The 17,795-nt window shown below is 43.9% G+C and overlaps 1 protein-coding gene across 3 annotated transcripts in view; it reads right to left on the minus strand.

The window, feature by feature from the left end:
• The window catches only part of PDGFRA (platelet derived growth factor receptor alpha), a 47,546-nt gene that overhangs the window by 11,459 nt on the left and 18,292 nt on the right, over positions 1–17,795 (minus strand). For all 3 annotated transcript variants that reach the window (XM_006058308.4, XM_006058310.4, XM_006058309.4), the window contains exons 6-20: positions 17,121–17,292; positions 16,839–17,028; positions 14,215–14,330; positions 13,163–13,289; positions 11,777–11,970; positions 10,985–11,079; positions 10,642–10,774; positions 8,418–8,522; positions 7,930–8,040; positions 7,522–7,675; positions 6,342–6,508; positions 3,376–3,491; positions 2,900–3,022; positions 1,852–1,963; positions 93–192 (exon numbers count right to left, since the gene is read on the minus strand). In XM_006058308.4, the coding sequence (XP_006058370.1) occupies positions 93–192; positions 1,852–1,963; positions 2,900–3,022; positions 3,376–3,491; positions 6,342–6,508; positions 7,522–7,675; positions 7,930–8,040; positions 8,418–8,522; positions 10,642–10,774; positions 10,985–11,079; positions 11,777–11,970; positions 13,163–13,289; positions 14,215–14,330; positions 16,839–17,028; positions 17,121–17,292 (2,015 nt within the window). The remainder of the gene's footprint in view (positions 1–92; positions 193–1,851; positions 1,964–2,899; positions 3,023–3,375; positions 3,492–6,341; positions 6,509–7,521; positions 7,676–7,929; positions 8,041–8,417; positions 8,523–10,641; positions 10,775–10,984; positions 11,080–11,776; positions 11,971–13,162; positions 13,290–14,214; positions 14,331–16,838; positions 17,029–17,120; positions 17,293–17,795) is intronic.

Here is a 17,795-nt window from a genome sequence, read left to right on the forward strand (position 1 = left end):
CAGAGTGGGCACGGAGGGGATGATCAGGGCACCCCCACCCCCACAGACCCATCGGGCATGAACAGAGGCCCACAGGATGGGGAAAGGCTCACACTTCACTGGTGGCATGGTCAGGCTTGGCCATCCGGTATCCACTCTTGATCTTATTGTAGAATGTAGAATCCACCATCATGCCAGGGTAGGGTGTGCCACCTGAGAGGCCAAGAAGAAGACAAGCAGGGTTGACAAGTATGTGGTACACTGTTGAAGCACCTGGGGTGATACAGCACCTTTAGAAAACGTTTGGGGATCCCCACTTTGAAGTATCGGTTCCCCACTTTGAAGTATGGGTTCTTTCAAGGAAATCAAGTGTTACCATCTGCTTGATTTCACAGCCCTGCCCAAATCTTAAATTTAACCAAAAGGGAAAGTCCAAACAGACATAGAGGGACACACCAAAGCCTTGCTTGCATCACACGACTTAATAGTCCACCCTTCAAAACAAACTACAAGGTTGAGCTACTTTATGGAAATGTTGTAAGCAATTCAGGTCTATCTAGTGGAGCCAAAATGAACTGCTATTACTCAAAGGAATTCTATGCAAAATGTTTTTAAAAGTTAGCAGGAACTGAAAGAGAATGCCTACTTTCAACTTTGCTGTGATGAGAGACAAGCATTCATATATTCATGGATTCATTTAACAACTCTTTAAGTTATTGCTTATGTATTTCATTTATAATCCTATTTCTAAATTAAATGTAACCTATAAATCATTAAAAAAAAATTTAACCAAGACTTCTAGGTTGATCAAATCCAGAACCCTAGCAAAAATTCTACACATCTAGAAAAAGCACCGAAGTGTTCTTCAATGTTTCTGAGTACTGGGTCTATGAATATAAAGCAAAATAGAAAATCCAGAGAAATTCTGAATCACTAAGGCCAAAAAAGTCATTTTCATCAGAAATGTCCAAATAATTAAGGCAGAAGTCTTGGGACGTCTAGCTAATTCTCTGCTTTTAACAGAATATGAGACTCTCAGTTAAGCCACACACTGGGATGATCCACAGTGACATCCATGGAGGGATGAACCAAAATAGAAAAAGGCAACAAGCAGGAAAAGTCCTTTACTATCACATCAGGACAATAGTGGGTTCATGAAACATTTCACACTTTACCGGCCAAGCCCAAGTCAAGTTTAATCTCCTTCTAAAACTACTCCAGGACTCCTTTCTCTTTTCCCTGAGCTTCTATTTCAACTTAAAATCAGGACCACATAGATTATCACTAAATGCGTAAGTTTTATCTCCCCAGCTGAACTGTCCAAGGTCAGGGTCATCAGTCATCCCCTTATAAGGCCCTTAACTGGTAGCACGGGACACCTGTGTTGTTCAGTACCTGGTGCCTGACTGACTGGGAGGTTTCTCCCCTCCAGAATGATGACCAGGAAGGGAGTCCCCATCCCCTTTCCCTCACTGCACTACTTTTCTGCATATCCATCACCATGAGTGATGGGAGTCAGGGAGGGGGACTCTCCCCTGGTGAACCCACTTAACCCAAAGTCCAAGGTGAAGAAGCGACTGCTGAGTGGATGTCATCAGGTGCATCTCCAGTAGGAGAAAGTTCCTCTGATGTAACCCAAAGGAAAGAGGGAGGCAAAGGCCAGGAGCAAGGGCTCAGCCCCCCAGGACCCCTTCTCAGACCGCTTGGACACACACTAGCCATCTAAGTGCACAACGTGTTAATCAGCTACATTCACTTGACTAACACCAGGTATTTTAACATTATTTACATCCCAAAGCTTGAAAAACACAGCATCTCCCTTCCAGTGTTGTTCCAGAACAACCCAAACAAGTGGAGCTATTAGGCCCGTACCAAGGGAAAAGATCTCCCAGAGCAGGATGCCATAGGACCAGACGTCACTCAGCGTGGTGTAGAGGTTGTCAAAGATGCTCTCAGGAGCCATCCACTTCACGGGGAGAAAGGTCTGCAGGGAAGGGGAAGGACATTAAACCCAGTATGTGCAGCAATAATCTACAGCAGCAAAAATAGAAAGGGCTTCTCTTGGAGCTAATAATAACTTGTACCAGGAACTTCACTCTGCATGAGCATCTGTACTCCCAGCCCTAGAATAGTGCCTGGCACCTTCTAGAGCACTGGGTGCTCTATATACATATCTTATGAATGATGGGTGCTCCCTCTTGTCTCTTATGCCCTTCCAAGGAGTAACATCCAAGGATATTTAATGCTGAATTTTTATCCCAAAGGTATGACCCTTAAGTGGACCTGTCCTCTATTTTCAGGTGTTCGTAGGAACAATATTAAGAACAGACCCAGTGAACTGAGAGCCATTTACATTTTTGAATTATAAGAAACAACGGGAAGAAGGTTCAAATGTAGAACAGAATGACTATCTTTAAGGAAATTGTGCCTCTAAGATGTATTAACTCAAATGGCTTTAACATTTCAGGGTCACAGACACCATCTGAAAATTTGATAATCTCCAAGGGTGCGCTCCTTGGAAATGAATGCACAATTTACATATTAATAGCTAACACTTTGCTGCTTTGTAAGTGCCAGGCACTGTCCTCAGCATTTTACACAAATCCACTGATCTAATGCTCCACGGCAACTCAGAAGATAGGTACTGACAACACTCCCCCAATACAGTTAGGGAAACCAAGGTACAGAACAGCCAAGTCACTTGCCCTGAGTCCCTACACTAGTAGATGCTGAGCCGGTGCTCACACCCAGGCAGTCTGTCTGCAGAGCTTGTGGTTTGCCTACTGACCCCTGGACCCCATTCATGAATGTCATGGACTCCATGTTAAAAGTCCAGGCTGTGAATGGCTAGAAGCAACATCTGCTTTCAGAGATTCAAGTAAGGGAGGGCAAGCATGCCAAATGAGGTAGGAGCACGTACACTGCCTTTGGACACGTAGTTCGAATCATGCATGATGTCTCTGGCCAGGCCAAAGTCACAGATCTTCACGATTTTCCCTTGCGCCAGGAGGACGTTGCGAGCCGCCAGGTCCCGATGGACACACTGCCCAGAAAGGGAAGACAGGATGGCGGTCAATCCACCTGCTACTGGATAGCACGCCCCCTGCAAGACTCACCACTTAACAAGGACACTTGGAGGTGCCCGGACACCTCAGGAAGGCTGTCCTGGCCCACAGAGCTCACCCCGCCCAGGCTTTCAACTCAGTGCCTCCCAAGAGGGAGAAAGCTCTGGAGAAAAGTGGACACCTGATCCTGCCGGAGGGCCCACTCACCTTCCGGGAAGGGGTATCGAGAAGCAATGTGGCAACTGGCTCCTCCACAACTCTCCTTCCACGCTCACCTCACCCAGAGCAAGGCCTGGGTCTAAAGAGGTCTCTGTTGTCTAAACACACTTACATTTTTTGAAGCCAAAAACTCCATTCCTCGGGCAACTTGATAGGTAAAGCTCAACAAATCCAACAAAGTCAGGCCTTCTGAGTTATCATCTGAAAGGAGGTTTTTGACTTCTGAGTCTGCAGGAAAAAAATTAAATGTGTTGGCGCTAGTGGACAGCATGAAACATCAGCCACCTTGACACTCTCTCAAGGCTGGGCCACTCATTAGGCTGCAGAGGCTTGTCCAGTGAACATACCTACGATCATGTTCTCGTAGTGTCTAGACCTCACAGATGAGTATACACTATGCAGAAATGTCCTCTTTAAAAAGAAATACGGACTTCCCTGGTGGCTCCGTGGTAAAGAATCCACCTGCCAATGCAGGAGACACAGGTTCCATCTCTGGTCCAGAAAGATTCCATGTGCCATGGAACAACTAAGCCCGTGAGCCACAACTACTGAGTTCTTGCTCTAGAGCCCTAGATCCACAACTACTGAAGCCCATGTGCTCTACAGCCCATGCTCCACAACAAGAGAGAAGCCACCGCAATGAGAAGCCCGAGCACCACGAAGAAGAGTAGCCCCACTCGCTGCAAGTTGAGAAAGCCAGTGCAGCCATAGATAAATAATTTTTTTAATTTAAAAAATAAATAAAAAGAAATATATCCATAAATACATACACTTGGTTTAAATATATATCTCCATAATGACTAGTCTAATAGGTTCTCACACATATTTTTGTTCTTGTTTGGCTCCCAAATTTTCCTTTAGCAAATCACCTCAGCCGCCTTTAAAACACATACCCACACCCACCCATATCCACAACCACACCCACACATCTTCTATGATGAATGTACATGAAGCCTCTATGAAAAAGCAGCTTCTAGGAATTGCTTTTTTTTTTTCTTTTTAAAGCCACCTTCATAGTACTTGGCTTACTTTATGAATGAAATTAGCCACCAATCAGGCTAGAGTAGCAATCTTGAAGCTCAGTGCCAAAGACTTTGCGTGTAGTTCCTTTCTCTGTAACTTGCCCACTTTCCCCAGTTGGTCCCGCCTGGAAGGGTCCCAGGGTTTTCGAGGAAGGAGGCAATCTAGGCCAGCAGCTCTCAGCACTTTTTCAAAAAGCTCAGGCAAGTACAGAGTAGCTGCAGCCATTCACATTTTTCCAGCCAGAAAGCAATGGTCTGCCTGCCAACTGGGCCCAGGCTGAGCATGAATCAGGTTCTCCTGACATCTGGAGCCAGGTCCAGCCTGGGAAGCAATGGAAACTATTTTTAACAATACAGGAGGGGAACGGAAGTGTTGGTTCCGACAAGTCTCGTTGGCCAACCTTTTAAAAGGGCTTGGAAGTTTACCCAGTTGGCACTGAGAGGTGAATGGAACTTGGAGCTGCAGCAGTGGAAAATATTATTATGTACTACGCTTTGCAAAACAAGCACATTCTTTTTTTTTTTTTTTAATGATTGTACCTTTCATTCAAGAACCCTGAAAGCATCCAGAGTACATCAGTGATTTTCAAAACAATTTCCATGGCAGCATAACACCTTTCAGGCGGGACCTAGGGGAGGTCTCAGACCCAGGAATACAAAATTATGCGACAAAGCATGGTCAGATCTCTCCCGAAGCCTCCTCCCAGCTCCAAGCCTGTGATTAGACTAGAACCCTGCAGAGGCCACCCCCCACCAGATGTGGGGTGGTCCATCTGGTATGGGCATCAGCTAGGCTCCCTGGAGTTTATAAATCAATCAACCCTGCCACATGCTCATCTGCTTTGAAAACAAACGGATCTTCCTTCAAACAACATTGAGTAGAAACACCGAACACCCTTGTCAGATAAAATAACCTCAAACTGTCCACTTTTCAGTTTCTATCACAAATTGGACATTAGCTAAGCTAACAGCTAGGGCAATTAAACACAGATATCAGAGATTTATATAATTGAATTTTTTAAAATAATATTAGGAATCAATAAAAGATTGCCAGATTTTAATGTTACCAAGTAAGGGCACTGAGAAAAAATAATTACCACCATACCTTCATTTAAAGCAAAAAAGGTATGTTAAACCAAAAAATGAATACTATTATGTCAGAATAAATAATTCTTTAAAATGATTACATTTTAAAATGTACAATTCAGGGATGCAATGTACAACATTATTAATATAATTAATACTGCTACATTTTATATATGAAATTTAAGAGGCTAAACCTAAAAGGTCTCATTGCAAGGGAAAAAATTTTTCTTTTTCTTTTATCTTGTATCTATGTGAGAAAATGGATGTTCACTAAATTTATCATGGTAATCATTCACGATGTTTGTAAGTCGAATCATTATACTGTACACCTTAAATGTATATAGCCCTGTATGTCAATCATATCTCAATATCTCAATAAAGTCAGATAAAATAAAATTAATAAGATAAAATTACACTTAAAATCTGATAAATTCATTATATTAGTTCTGTCTTTATTATTTTCCTTTTTTCAACTCACAAGCCAGGACTTCCCTGGTGTTACAGCGATTAAGAATCTGCCTGCAAATGCAGAGGACATAGGTCTGGGAAAATTCCACATGCCTCGGAGCAACTAAGCCCATGTGCCCAACTACAGAACCCTGCGCATCTAGAGACTGTACTCCGTAACAAGAGAAGCCACCACAACGAGAAACCTGCATACCGCGGCAGAGTAGCCCTCAGTCGCCACAACTAGAGAAAGCCCACACACAGCAATGAAGACCCAGCACAGCCAAACACAGATAAATAAATAAATAAAAAGAGTTAACTAGTATGAGTTTTAGTTAAAAAAAATTACAGGCCAGACCTGCAAAAACATGTCACAGACCCAGTTGTGCAGATCTGCAGTTAGGGACATGTGGCCTGACAGTCCAGCTTACCAGGCCTGCTCACCACCTTCTGAGTATTCTAAGTATCATATTAAACCACTGGGAGATCTCAACACCCCAAGCACAAGCAAAGACACCTTTACCTAACATGGATTTCTTCTTATACGAGGCTGGGCGATCATACAGCGCTCTCTGGATGTCCGAGTATTTAGAAACCTCTTTTCTCTCCAGCATGGGGACATATTGTGTTGTGTCAGCTTGCTTCATGTCCATGTAGTCACCATTGTTTTCAAAAGATAAGATAACATAACTGTAAAAACAGAAAAAGAAACCTTATCCAGGGTGTCCCTCTGGAGCGATCACCCGTAACTCAGTAGACGAGGACCAGGTACCCCCCATGTGTGAGGAAGTGGTGGGCACAGGGGTGGCAGGGGAAACAAAAGCACAACCACCTGCATCCTTCTCGGGGGTGGTGTAGTCGGGTAGATGAGTGTTAATCAAGGATCACACACACAAACCATCTCAGCTCAACTCTCTTTATTCTGTTTTTCAGTCACAGGCCAAAAAGCTTCACCACGTGACCAAGTGGCTTGAACAGACGATTCCTTCTACCCAATAAATTTAACACCAATTTGGTATCCATTGAGTAATTTAATATGAAGTGAATTCACATACATTCTGATCTTGCAGAACGTCATATCTACAGCGATCTTTTCAGTCACTTTAGATATCTATAGTGGCAATCGTCACTTCATTGGCCTGACTGATATGCTCAGGTTCAGCAAGACCAGTGTCTGAAACTTGTAAATCCTCAGATAGTTTCTCAAAAGATAAGAGCACCGAGGCTTCCCTGGCCAGAGATACATCTGGAAGTCTGAAGTGGACCACACATAAATAGCAACTGGCTCCCAGGATGATTTCGACTCTTCCTCTCATTCAAACCTATCAGCAAAGCTTTCCCCAACATGATATCCTGTCTAAAACACCTACAGACATGGTGTATCTCTCAGCACCATGTCACGGGGTGATGGAGCAGGGCGGTTGACTTCAAGTCTTGCTACCTCCTGGCCCTGAATCTGTAGACAATGACCTCCATCAGGACACGGGTTGTCTCTATTGGTGAGGCTCATAAGACATTTCCTCCCTGGAGGAGGACATGGCAACCCACTCCAGTATCTTTGCCTGGAAAATCCCATGAACAGAGGAGCCTGGAAGACTACAGTCCCTGGGGTCCACAAGAGTTGGACATAACTGAAGCAACCGAGCACGCACATGCACACGTATAAGACAGTGATTCACAGCAGCGCCTGTCTCTGCACCTACCTTCTTGTGCTTTCGTCAGCCGGGTTCAATCCAAAAATGTCCAGCTCTTTCTTTGGCTTCTCTGGATGGTGGCTCAGGAAGCTGTCCCTATTCTTATGCAAATAGTTGACCAAATCCCCATAGAAGCAGTACTCAGTGATGATGTAAATGGGGCCTGTGGGGTCCAAAACCAGTTGGAAATGAGCATGAAGAACAGAGAAGCCATGAACCTACTGTATCTACAGTGGTAAAAGACACTGCTCAAGAACAGGGAGCTTCCCTCAGTGGAACTCAGTCCACAACCCCATTCAACAGACTGACATTTGCTGGCGTGTCTGGAGGTACAGCGTGGGGGATTAAAAAGCTTGGACAGTCTTTGCAATGGTAGGTGTTCTAGGAAAATCCTCACTCTCAGGTGAGGGAGCCTACCTGACTTGGTGCAGGCACCCAGCAAGTTCACGATGTTTAAATGCGGCCCCAGGTGGGTCATTATCTTCAGTTCAGACATGAGAGCTTGTTTTTCACTGGATCTGGCTGTGGCTGTTGAAGAAATAAATCATACATCAATTCAACTGAACTATTTATTTCCCAGAAAAAGCCAAAAGCATGGCTAACCCTACAACTAGGTATCATTTTATTTACCAAGTCTCAAGGGGAAATGGCTAGTAACTCAGTCTACACACTAATAACTTATCCCAAGTCTGCAGGGTAAAAAGAAGCTACTAAAAATGACTCTTGATTTTCCAACATATAAGTGACAAGAATGCTTTAAATAAACCTCACTGACAAGAGTCTAAATACACAAAAAACCTAGAGTTAGAACTAAGATCTAGTCCTAAATTTGACATTTACTGGCTGTGTGATTTTTGAGTTTAATATCTCCATGTTCAAGAAATCTCCAGAAAAGGGGCACTTACGTTTTAGCATCTTCACTGCTACTTTCATGACAGGTTGAGACCGACTTAATCCATAGGCAGTTCCTTCAACCACTTTCCCAAATGCACCAGACCCCAGGATCCGACCTGTGGGCAACCAGAACCATCAACACACACAGAATCAGGCATCTCATCCAATTCATATACCATGGCCAGCGATCATGGGTGCACAGCTGGGTGGTGTTTTTCCCATATGGAGAAAGCATAATAACTCCTCCAAGTCATCATGTCAAAACCAGAATTGAGCCCACAGGGAAGGAAATTAGTATAATTGCTTTTGTCACATAACATTTGCAAAGGAAAGGGAAAACACAGACGGGAAGAAAGGAGGTGCAGCCCTCCCTAGTGTGAGCACTCATTTACCGGCTGGAGAGCTGAGCCAAAGCCTGGGCTCTATGGCACGTGTTCTCTGTGGCTCTGGCCCAAACCTCCTGGCTCTCTACCCTTCTGTTTTCCCCATGTAAACAGGGGCACCTTTTGCATCAAAAAGCCTTTCTCCACTGGAAGTGAAAGTGAATGTGAAGTTGCTCAGTCTTGTCCGACCCTTTGCAGCCCCATGGACTACAGCCTACCAGGCTCCTCCGTCCATGGGATTTTCCAGGCTAGGGTACTGGAGTGGGTTGCCATTTCCTTCTCCAGGGGATCTTCCCGACCCAGGGATCGAACCATTCTCCACTGGAAATACTTCCCTATTCAGGACATTATTGATTCCAAGCAGTAATGAAGCAAACTTCAGGCTGGCCCTCTTGTTGTCTGTCTGTTAGGAAGACCAGGAAGAGAGAAGGCTAAACATGCCCAGGAGCACAACACTTTGCCACGTGTTGGGAGATACAAAAGGAAATGGAGGCTCTTGTGCCCACTATTTTTTTTTTAACTTTTTATTTTGTATTGGGGTACAGCCAATTAACAATGTTGTGAAGGTTTCAGGAGAAGAGAGAAGGGACTGACTCAGGCATACCTATACATGTATCCGTTTTCCCCCAAACTCTCCTCCCATCCAGGCTGCCACATAACATTGAGCAGAGTTCCCTGTGCTCTACAGTAGGTGCTTGTTGGTTATCCATTTTAAAATATCAGTGTGCACATGTCCATCCCAAACTCCCTAAGTATTTCTTCCCGTGTGTTGCCCACTCTTAAAGAGTCTGCAGTCTAAAACAGACGTTTCCGTCAAACCAGGGGAAGCCTTGGCTCCTAACGGGCACTGAGAGCCCATAGTGCCGCTGACTGCACGTCTGCTTGACTGGAACTTATTCCTGCAAAGGTACCACTTCCCCAGCAGCTCGACAGTACACAGAAGCAGAGAGACACAGGAACACCTCTTAGCAATGAATGCTGCTCCTTTTTCTCCTTATTTTATTACTTTTTAACTTCCCTAAGCTCCTCACCTTTTGTAAACCAAGGGAGAAAATATAATAAAGCAAGCTTAGTTCTCAGACATAGGTATTTGAATGAGAGAGGCTAGGGTGTCTTGTTTGATCTCAGTTTAAGTAACTTTCTAGGAAGACCTAATTTGGCTGCTTTCTGGAATTAGACAAGTAGATAATTTAAAAATGCCTTCGGCGTCCTCCAAAGTACCTACTGTTAGAATATTCATGATGGCACAACCTCTAGCTCTCACCTTCATTTGTCTTTGTCCTGTTTTCATTCATTTAGAATGTAATTAAAAAAAAAAAAATCTCTTGACTAAAGTTTCCTGTACTTGGTCTCAACCCAAGACTGAAATATTTGAAAAGTTTTTCATGTTTTGCATTAAAATGTAAAAACATATTTTTACATTCTATTTTTAAAGAAGTATCTACTACATCCTCAGAAGGTACTGCGTCAAAACATATTTTTGGATTGTCTTCATTCATTTTTCATCTGCTCCTTTTTCATCACAGAAATTCATCTCGTTTCCAATGGGTATCATTTCCAAAACAAAGCCACCCTGATGGGTGTCTCCCTATAGTCGCTTCTTCCTTTGTAAAATTTTCTTAACCTTTAATTTGCGTAATTTGCTATGGAAGGAGGTTTAAAAAAAAAAAATCATTGCAGTGATCCGATTGACTCACTTTCAAAGGCAGAAAAATATTTCAAAAAAAGCCAATTTCTAACGTCTCACTCTTACTAAGCACAGGTTCAGATCCTTTCTTCCTCCTTTAAAGAGTAAAGTTGTGGACAAAGCAAAAGGAGTCCTGGGAGATCACCCAGCAGGGCAGGAGCTTACCAAGCACGAGTCCATCTCTTGGAAACTCCCATCTCGAGTCATAAGGCAGCTGCATGGGGTCCACATAAATGTATTCATGTCCATCAGGGCTGATTGATTCAATGACCCTCCAACGGATTTCATACCTTGGTTTCTATAAATGATGAGGACAGGTAACTGGTAAATTATCAACGTCCAAAGATACCAAAGCTTAACCACAGAAGCAAAGTGACTGACACGGAAGGATTCAGCAACATCCCCTCATCATCTAGTTACTGAGCTCCTTCTCTGTGCCAAGCACTGAGCTAGGTTGCTCTTCTTGTTCTTATCAGTAAGGATTTTTAGTTCTTTAAAAAATATCTACCTGTTTCCAAATGACGACCAGGACAATGAGTGAGATGATCACAATCACCAACAACACCAGGACGGCAGCCGCCACAGTGAGCTCAGAGCGCAGAGCTAGAGGACAAGAGATGGGGCATGGTGGAGAATTCGCACAAATTCGCAGGAGGGCAGGAAGGCAGGGTGGCCATTTCTGGGCTGGAAATCTCTCTCTACTGGTGGAGAAGCATAAGGGCTGCCTGGCTCATTTGGGGAATGGACAAGATCACCTCTCAATTATCTACATGCATGAAACTACTCCAACTCTTCCCTTGGACGGGCAAGGGACAAAATTTGGCTGAGAACACAATCCTTTCTGCAAAGGTATGAACTGGAATATAAAGACTGATAAATGAGGCTGAGCGAGGCCGTTAGTTCAGAAACTTAAGTGCAGTGTATTTTGAAAGGTTACTGTATACTTATATTGCTTTTGGCTTCACTAATTTTTCTCTTTTTTAAGAAGTCAACCTGTCTCAACTGTTACAAGGACCAACAAGGCAGAAGATCCCCCTTCCCCATCCTCCATCACCACGTCAGACCAAAGAGACTAGGTAGCCATATGCTTATAGACAAACAAAATACCAAGGGGCCTCAGAAAGATGCAGTTTGAGATCTGAAACTAAAAGACAAGGCTCCTACACGGATGCCCAGAGAAGACCCTTTAAAAGCATCTGGACCTTCAGTCCTATAGGATCCCATCTGGGATTCAAAGTCCCATCGAAGGGAGGAAGGGCTCAGGTGAAGACTTAGTTGTCCCGACCCACGAGCTACTCACTGGGAGCCACCAGCTTCAGCTCTCGGCTTTCCACCCCGAGGAGGTTCTTGGCCAGACACCGGACTGCAATGGTCTCCTCCACTTTGGCAAACGTCACCTGGCCTTCCACTGTGCTCCTGTCTCGGGGGTGAACCCCTGTGATGATGTTTGAAACGTTGTTGGCCAAAACTGTCCATGAAGTTTCATTGTTACATCTGGAGAGAGTAAAAGGCATAGATATAGAGCCCATTGTGGGAAGTCATGGGGGTGGAGCAGTGAGAATCATTTGAGACGGCAAGCAGTGCTGACCCTGTCTGCATTTGCAAGGCTACAGATTGATATTTTAGATGCAAATTAGCCTTAAAACTTGTTCTCCTAGAGAGAATAAACTACATGTGGGTAATTAAAAGTTAACTGTTGGGACCTGCCTGTGGGTCCAGTGGCTAAGACTCTGAGTTCCCAATGCAAGAGGCCTGGGTTTGATCCCTGGTTAGGGAACTAGATCCTACATGCCCCAACTAATGCCGCATGCACATGACCCAGAACAGCCAAATAAATTTAAAAAATTGTTTAAGTTAACTGTTTATGAAGGCAAGGCGGAGATAAACAAGTTCAACAGAACTACCCATCACAAGCCTGAGCAAACTGGACTTCAAGAATGTTTTAAGTATCCCAACGTCCCACCCCTCCAAAAAAGGCCTGGTCCCCTCCCTTTTCTCCACCCACGCTGTGGGACCCCCTCAGGTGTAACTAGGACTGGACCTAGAATCCAGCCCCAGTCTAGATCCAAGTCCAGTGCCTTTTGGTCTCGGGTGCCAGTGGGAGGAGTCTCAGCTTCCAAGAAAAGCTCAGGGGCTTCAGAGCACAGCAGGCACCCCGGGAAGAAGTGCAAGAACACTGCACTCTGGAGACACCCACGGAGAAGGTCAAGGAATGAGCAGTGAAGGAGGATCTGGAGAGTTACCTCCCACCACACAGCAGGTAGAGAGAAGCCCCCTGGGCAGTACCTTCATGCATGTTCACACTCCAGTCTAGCCACCAAATAAAGTTCATCAAAGACAAAATGTGAGATGAAAATGTGAGCCAGGGTAGGAAAGAGCCTCTTAGAGCAGGTCTTTAAATTCATGCTCTTTTCAGATTGCAGACCCTTTGAGAATATGCTGAAGGCTATAGACCTTCTTCTTACAGCTATTCACGAACACAAAAGCACACGCACATACCTACACATGCACACACACACACAAGGTCCATGTTTAGAACCCTATCTTGTAGTTTATGAGACCTAGGCCAAATAAGAATCACATATTCCAAAAACAGAGCCAGCCAAAGAAATAAAATGCATCTGAGGGTCTTTGTGCTAAGGGAGAAACATCCTGACCACAAAAGAGAAAGGAATGTTTTCCATACTTCTTAATATCCTTGCAAACCATCCACTCGATATCAGGAAGAGGGGTCCCTTCGGCTGTGCATCTCACAGTCTGGCCCCCATTAGAGCCATGGTGGTCGTCAACCAAGTCCAGTATGGAGGACGGAACTGCAGGAAGTGAAAAGAAATCAGAACTGGATGGTTGGCATACCAGAACTTTGGGGAACTACCAAGTGGAATATGAGTTCAAAACTTGTCCACATAACATTTGAACCTATAAATCAACCAACCACCCAGCAGGGAGCTGAGACCAGTCATGTGCATAATAACACTCCAGTTTGCACAGATCCAACTGGTTAAGAGCATGCTTAAGGCATTTGTGCCCTGTGGTGTTTTAAATCTGGTGTAAAGAAAGCAAAAAGCCCCTGTGTTGATTTGACTTGAAAGACAAAGAGGCTCTTAGAATTATAGCTTGGGAATCAGCCTATAGATTCATCTAAATGGTAGGGCCTAAAGCAGCATTTACCAAAGTGCAACAGTATTGCATTTTAAAGACTCTTTTTTGTAACCAGTGATCAAATGTTAGAAATATGCTAATACTTGTATCACAGATTGACTCTGAGGGTCAAAAGAGCCTAACATGGCCCATGGTAGGTACTCAGTGAATAGGTGCTTAACTGGAATATAAACAGACTTGGGCACTCTGTTCTGGGAGGGGCTTCGACAGAGGTCTATAAAGAAAGCTAGGCACAAAAAGCCAAAACACTCTGGAACAACCTAATGTCAGCTGGGCCAAAACATATCATTTCACCCTTTGCAGAACTGGAGGTACCTAATTGAGAAATAGGTGGTACGGAAGCGACTGAAGCCTAGGAATTCCAAGTCAGACAGTTCCAGACTAGCCTGGAACTTTCCAGAATTATGTAAATTCATAAGTCCAACAGAGCTACACCTGACACCCACACCCCCTGCTTCTCCCTGAAAGGATTGCTTTTCCCTCCATGACCTGTGGGGACAGGGCTAGGCTCTCCTCGGGAGACTCTCAGTCACCCACCCACTGAGCTGGAGTTATCTTTATCTGGCTCTTACAAACCTTGAGTCAAGAGTTCAAAAGTATAGCTCTTCACATCATCTTCATTTTGAACTACAATAGTATAATGGCCGCTGTCTTCTTCCTTTGCTCGAATCAGCTTTAATTTGCTTCGATAACTTAAAAGAAAAGGACTGTGTTTCAGCAAGGAGTAGCCCAATAAATGCCAATCATTAATCAATTACCATTTTCAATTCAAATGTTGTTAAAAAATATCTTGTCCATATGATCACCTTCCTGGGATTTCCCTTATACTGTTTATGCACTGAAGGTCTGAGTTGTAGACATTTTATTCTTAAACAGAAGACCAGAGATGAGCAATGGCTATGCGGCTACAAGAGCAGTCAGCTCTGCTAAGGCCTGACTTCTAAATGGGAAAAAACAAATTTTACCAGCTTTCCTTTTATTTGAATCCTGGATTTTTATATTTAAGAAAAAAATACTTGCCAACACTATACTCCAATACAAAATAAAAATAAATACTTGATTCCTGTTAACATCCATCATATGAGTGATTTAGCCAAATACTGGAACAACCTTGGAAGAAATAATAAAGACACTGTCTCTGTATTAATACAGAGAGGTCACTGGGGTATAAAACTCCTGCTTGCTTGTATTTGCTTAAAAAACTCTGGAAGGTTTCATAAGAAACCTTCCTAACAAAACTAATAAAAGTATTCCTTGTGGGTAGGGAGGAGGGGGTACCAATGCATACGAGGACAGAAGAGCAGTGAGGCTTCTTACAATGCACTGTCTTTAGGTGTGAATGTTTTTAAAGTGCAACATGCATCTTAAAAAAAAAAGAAGAGAGAAACATATGCTTTCATACCTCATTAAAGGGAAGTTTCTCCAAGACTGCTTACACGTATAATAAATGACATTTCATCGTGTGTGTGTGTGTGTGTGTGTGTGCATCAATAAAGTAATTGCCCATCTGACTGTCCTTTACAACAGTGTGGAAGAGCAAGTGGAGTGAGAGGAAGAGTGCTGGTCATGGAAGGAGAGACCTGGGGCATTGCTGAAACTCTCCAAGCCTCAGGTCCCTTATGGGTACACCATGGGATAACTGTATGCCAGGCATAGTGTCATTTTGAGAATTAATTACATGAAATCATCTATATGAAAGCATTTCAGAGGCTCCAAAATAGCCGGTAAACGTCAAGTCTTCTAGCCAAGACACCTGATGCGGGGAGATGTGATGAGCACACTGGGCTGGCCTTCCCTCTGCCGCACCAAACTGAACACCTCTGGAATGGATTTCTTTAGAGCCCCCTAAGCACCCCTGGCTGCCAGTGACCAGACAGTCTGCCATCATTCACTTTTTGCACGTGTCCAGCCAAGGAAGCTGTGAATCCACGAGTCTTAGGGAAACCAGACCCCCCTCCACCGTGTGCATCCTTACATTCCCTGGCCTGTCATGGGGACCAGAAGAAGATGTGCTGGAGGAAATCAAAAAACACCTTAAGAGACAGCTCTCCTGGACTGCTCCGCGGACAACCACCATCGCTACTGATGGTAGCTTGCAGACAACCCTGGGTGTCTCAAGTGTTGGCTGCGCTGGGATCACCCTATTTCTCTCTGGCCTCACAGCCTAGTAGAAAGTTAGACCCTGTCCACTTCTCTGTGTTCCTACATTTTGTGTCTTAGAAAGCCTTCCAGATTCAGTATCCCACTTCCATCTCTATCACTGTTCCACAGAGGTAGTCACATTCCATTTTCCCAGATGTGGCTTCTCAGTTACACATGGAATTCAGTTCAGAAAGAAGGAAAGCAAATCCTGAAATTAAGTGAACTAATGGCAGAGGTTCTATCTTCTCCTGTTTCCTGAAGGCTTGAAATAGAGGATTTTGTCTCCTTTGAAAGGTTTCTGACAAAGATGCAGGGCTGGATTAGCTGGGCCCTTCAAGAGGGATCTTCTGCTCTTGGATTCTAATCAGGGCTTAAAGCTGCAAGAGACCTCAAAATATCATCCAGTTCCTCATCTTGAAGGACATAAGGTATTCTTAACCCTACATTATAGATGAGGAAACTGAGGCTGAATGGTGACTTACACACAACTCCACCACTAGTTAAGAGATGACAACAGTCTACAGCTCCTCAGAGAGCAAGGATCCAAACTATCCATTGTACGTTCTCTCCTGACCGAATTTACTCAGACCCTGCTCTTATTTCCCATGAAAGTCTCACTGGGGCAAATGTGTTTCAAATTAAGCCAATGATGTTGTGTTTCATGTAGGCTTATGTGATAACTGCCCTGGAACTGGAATCACCATACATGTCTACTTGCAATATGGGTGATGGATATCAAGGAATATATATGAAACCCAAGTGGGTCCAATTTTACTTTCTTTCCTCCACCCCTTTCTGAATCCAGGAACCTGTTTTTCATTGGGAGCAGAGATTTTTCAGTTCTTTCTTCTAATTTCATTGTTACATACTTACCAACATACTATTATTGCATTGCAACATTATCATGAAATGCACCTGATTTCCAGTGTCTTCTACTTCTGATTGCTAAATTTTCTATACTGACTCTTGTTTGGGGTCATAAGACACACACAAACCTCAGTCTATCTAAGAATATACAATACAAAGAAAAGGCAAACCTGAGAAGGGTGTTTCTTTACCTTATTTCCTGAATCTTTTCTATGTCAGTGGTGATCTCCGTGAGATTCTCAATCAGAGTCAGGTTGTCCTTTAGCCAGGTTATCTTTGGAGGGGGATAGGCCTGCACGTCCACCACAAAATGCTTGACTTCATGCAGGTTGACAGCTTCCAACAGGTTAAAGTTGGGTTTGATTTCAATAAATCCTTTCTCTGTATAGGGAAGAGTTTCCATTAAACAATGATCACCTCATGGTGGATCCCGAGCAGCATAGCCGACGGGCATTTTAGGAAGCAGAGTGTACCGTGAACAGAAATGGTGACGTTCCTCATCTTTTTGACCTCCTTGGTGGCCTGGTGGGCAGCACATTCGTAATCTCCACTGTCTTTCACCGTGGCCTCGGGAACCCTCAGAGTGTACACCAACTTGATGGATGGGAACTTGGTTTCCTCCAGCCTCGTGATGCCTTTGCCTTTCTACAGCAGAAGGGGAGGAAAACTGACTCTAATAAGATGCTTCCTAAGAGGGAACCCCTGCGTAAGTTATGGACTCAGTGATAATGATACACCAATGTGGCTTCCTGGATTGTAACAAGTGTACCGCCCTGTGGGGATATAGATGGGGGAGGCTGCTCCTGTGTTGAGCCCAAGGGGTAATGCAGGAAATCTTTGTACTTTTTACTCAGTTTTGCTATGAATTTAAAGCTGCTCTAAAGGGACTTCCCAGGTGGTCCAGTGGCTAAGACTCCATGCATCCAATGCAGGGGCCTGGGTTCAATCCTTGGTCAGGGAACTAGATCCCACATGCATGGGGGAGAGAAATGGAAAAAAGGAGAGATACTATCAGATGCCAAAAAAAGAGCAAGGAGCAGAAATTTGCAAACTAGGAGTGAAGGGGGAAAGACCATATATATATATACACATATGTTTATATGTGTGTGCTTGTGTGTGTATATATATATTTATTTATTTACTTATAC

The sequence above is a fragment of the Bubalus bubalis genome, chromosome 7 (assembly GCF_019923935.1).
Source record: "Bubalus bubalis isolate 160015118507 breed Murrah chromosome 7, NDDB_SH_1, whole genome shotgun sequence".
In the NCBI taxonomy this organism is placed as follows: domain Eukaryota; kingdom Metazoa; phylum Chordata; class Mammalia; order Artiodactyla; family Bovidae; genus Bubalus; species Bubalus bubalis.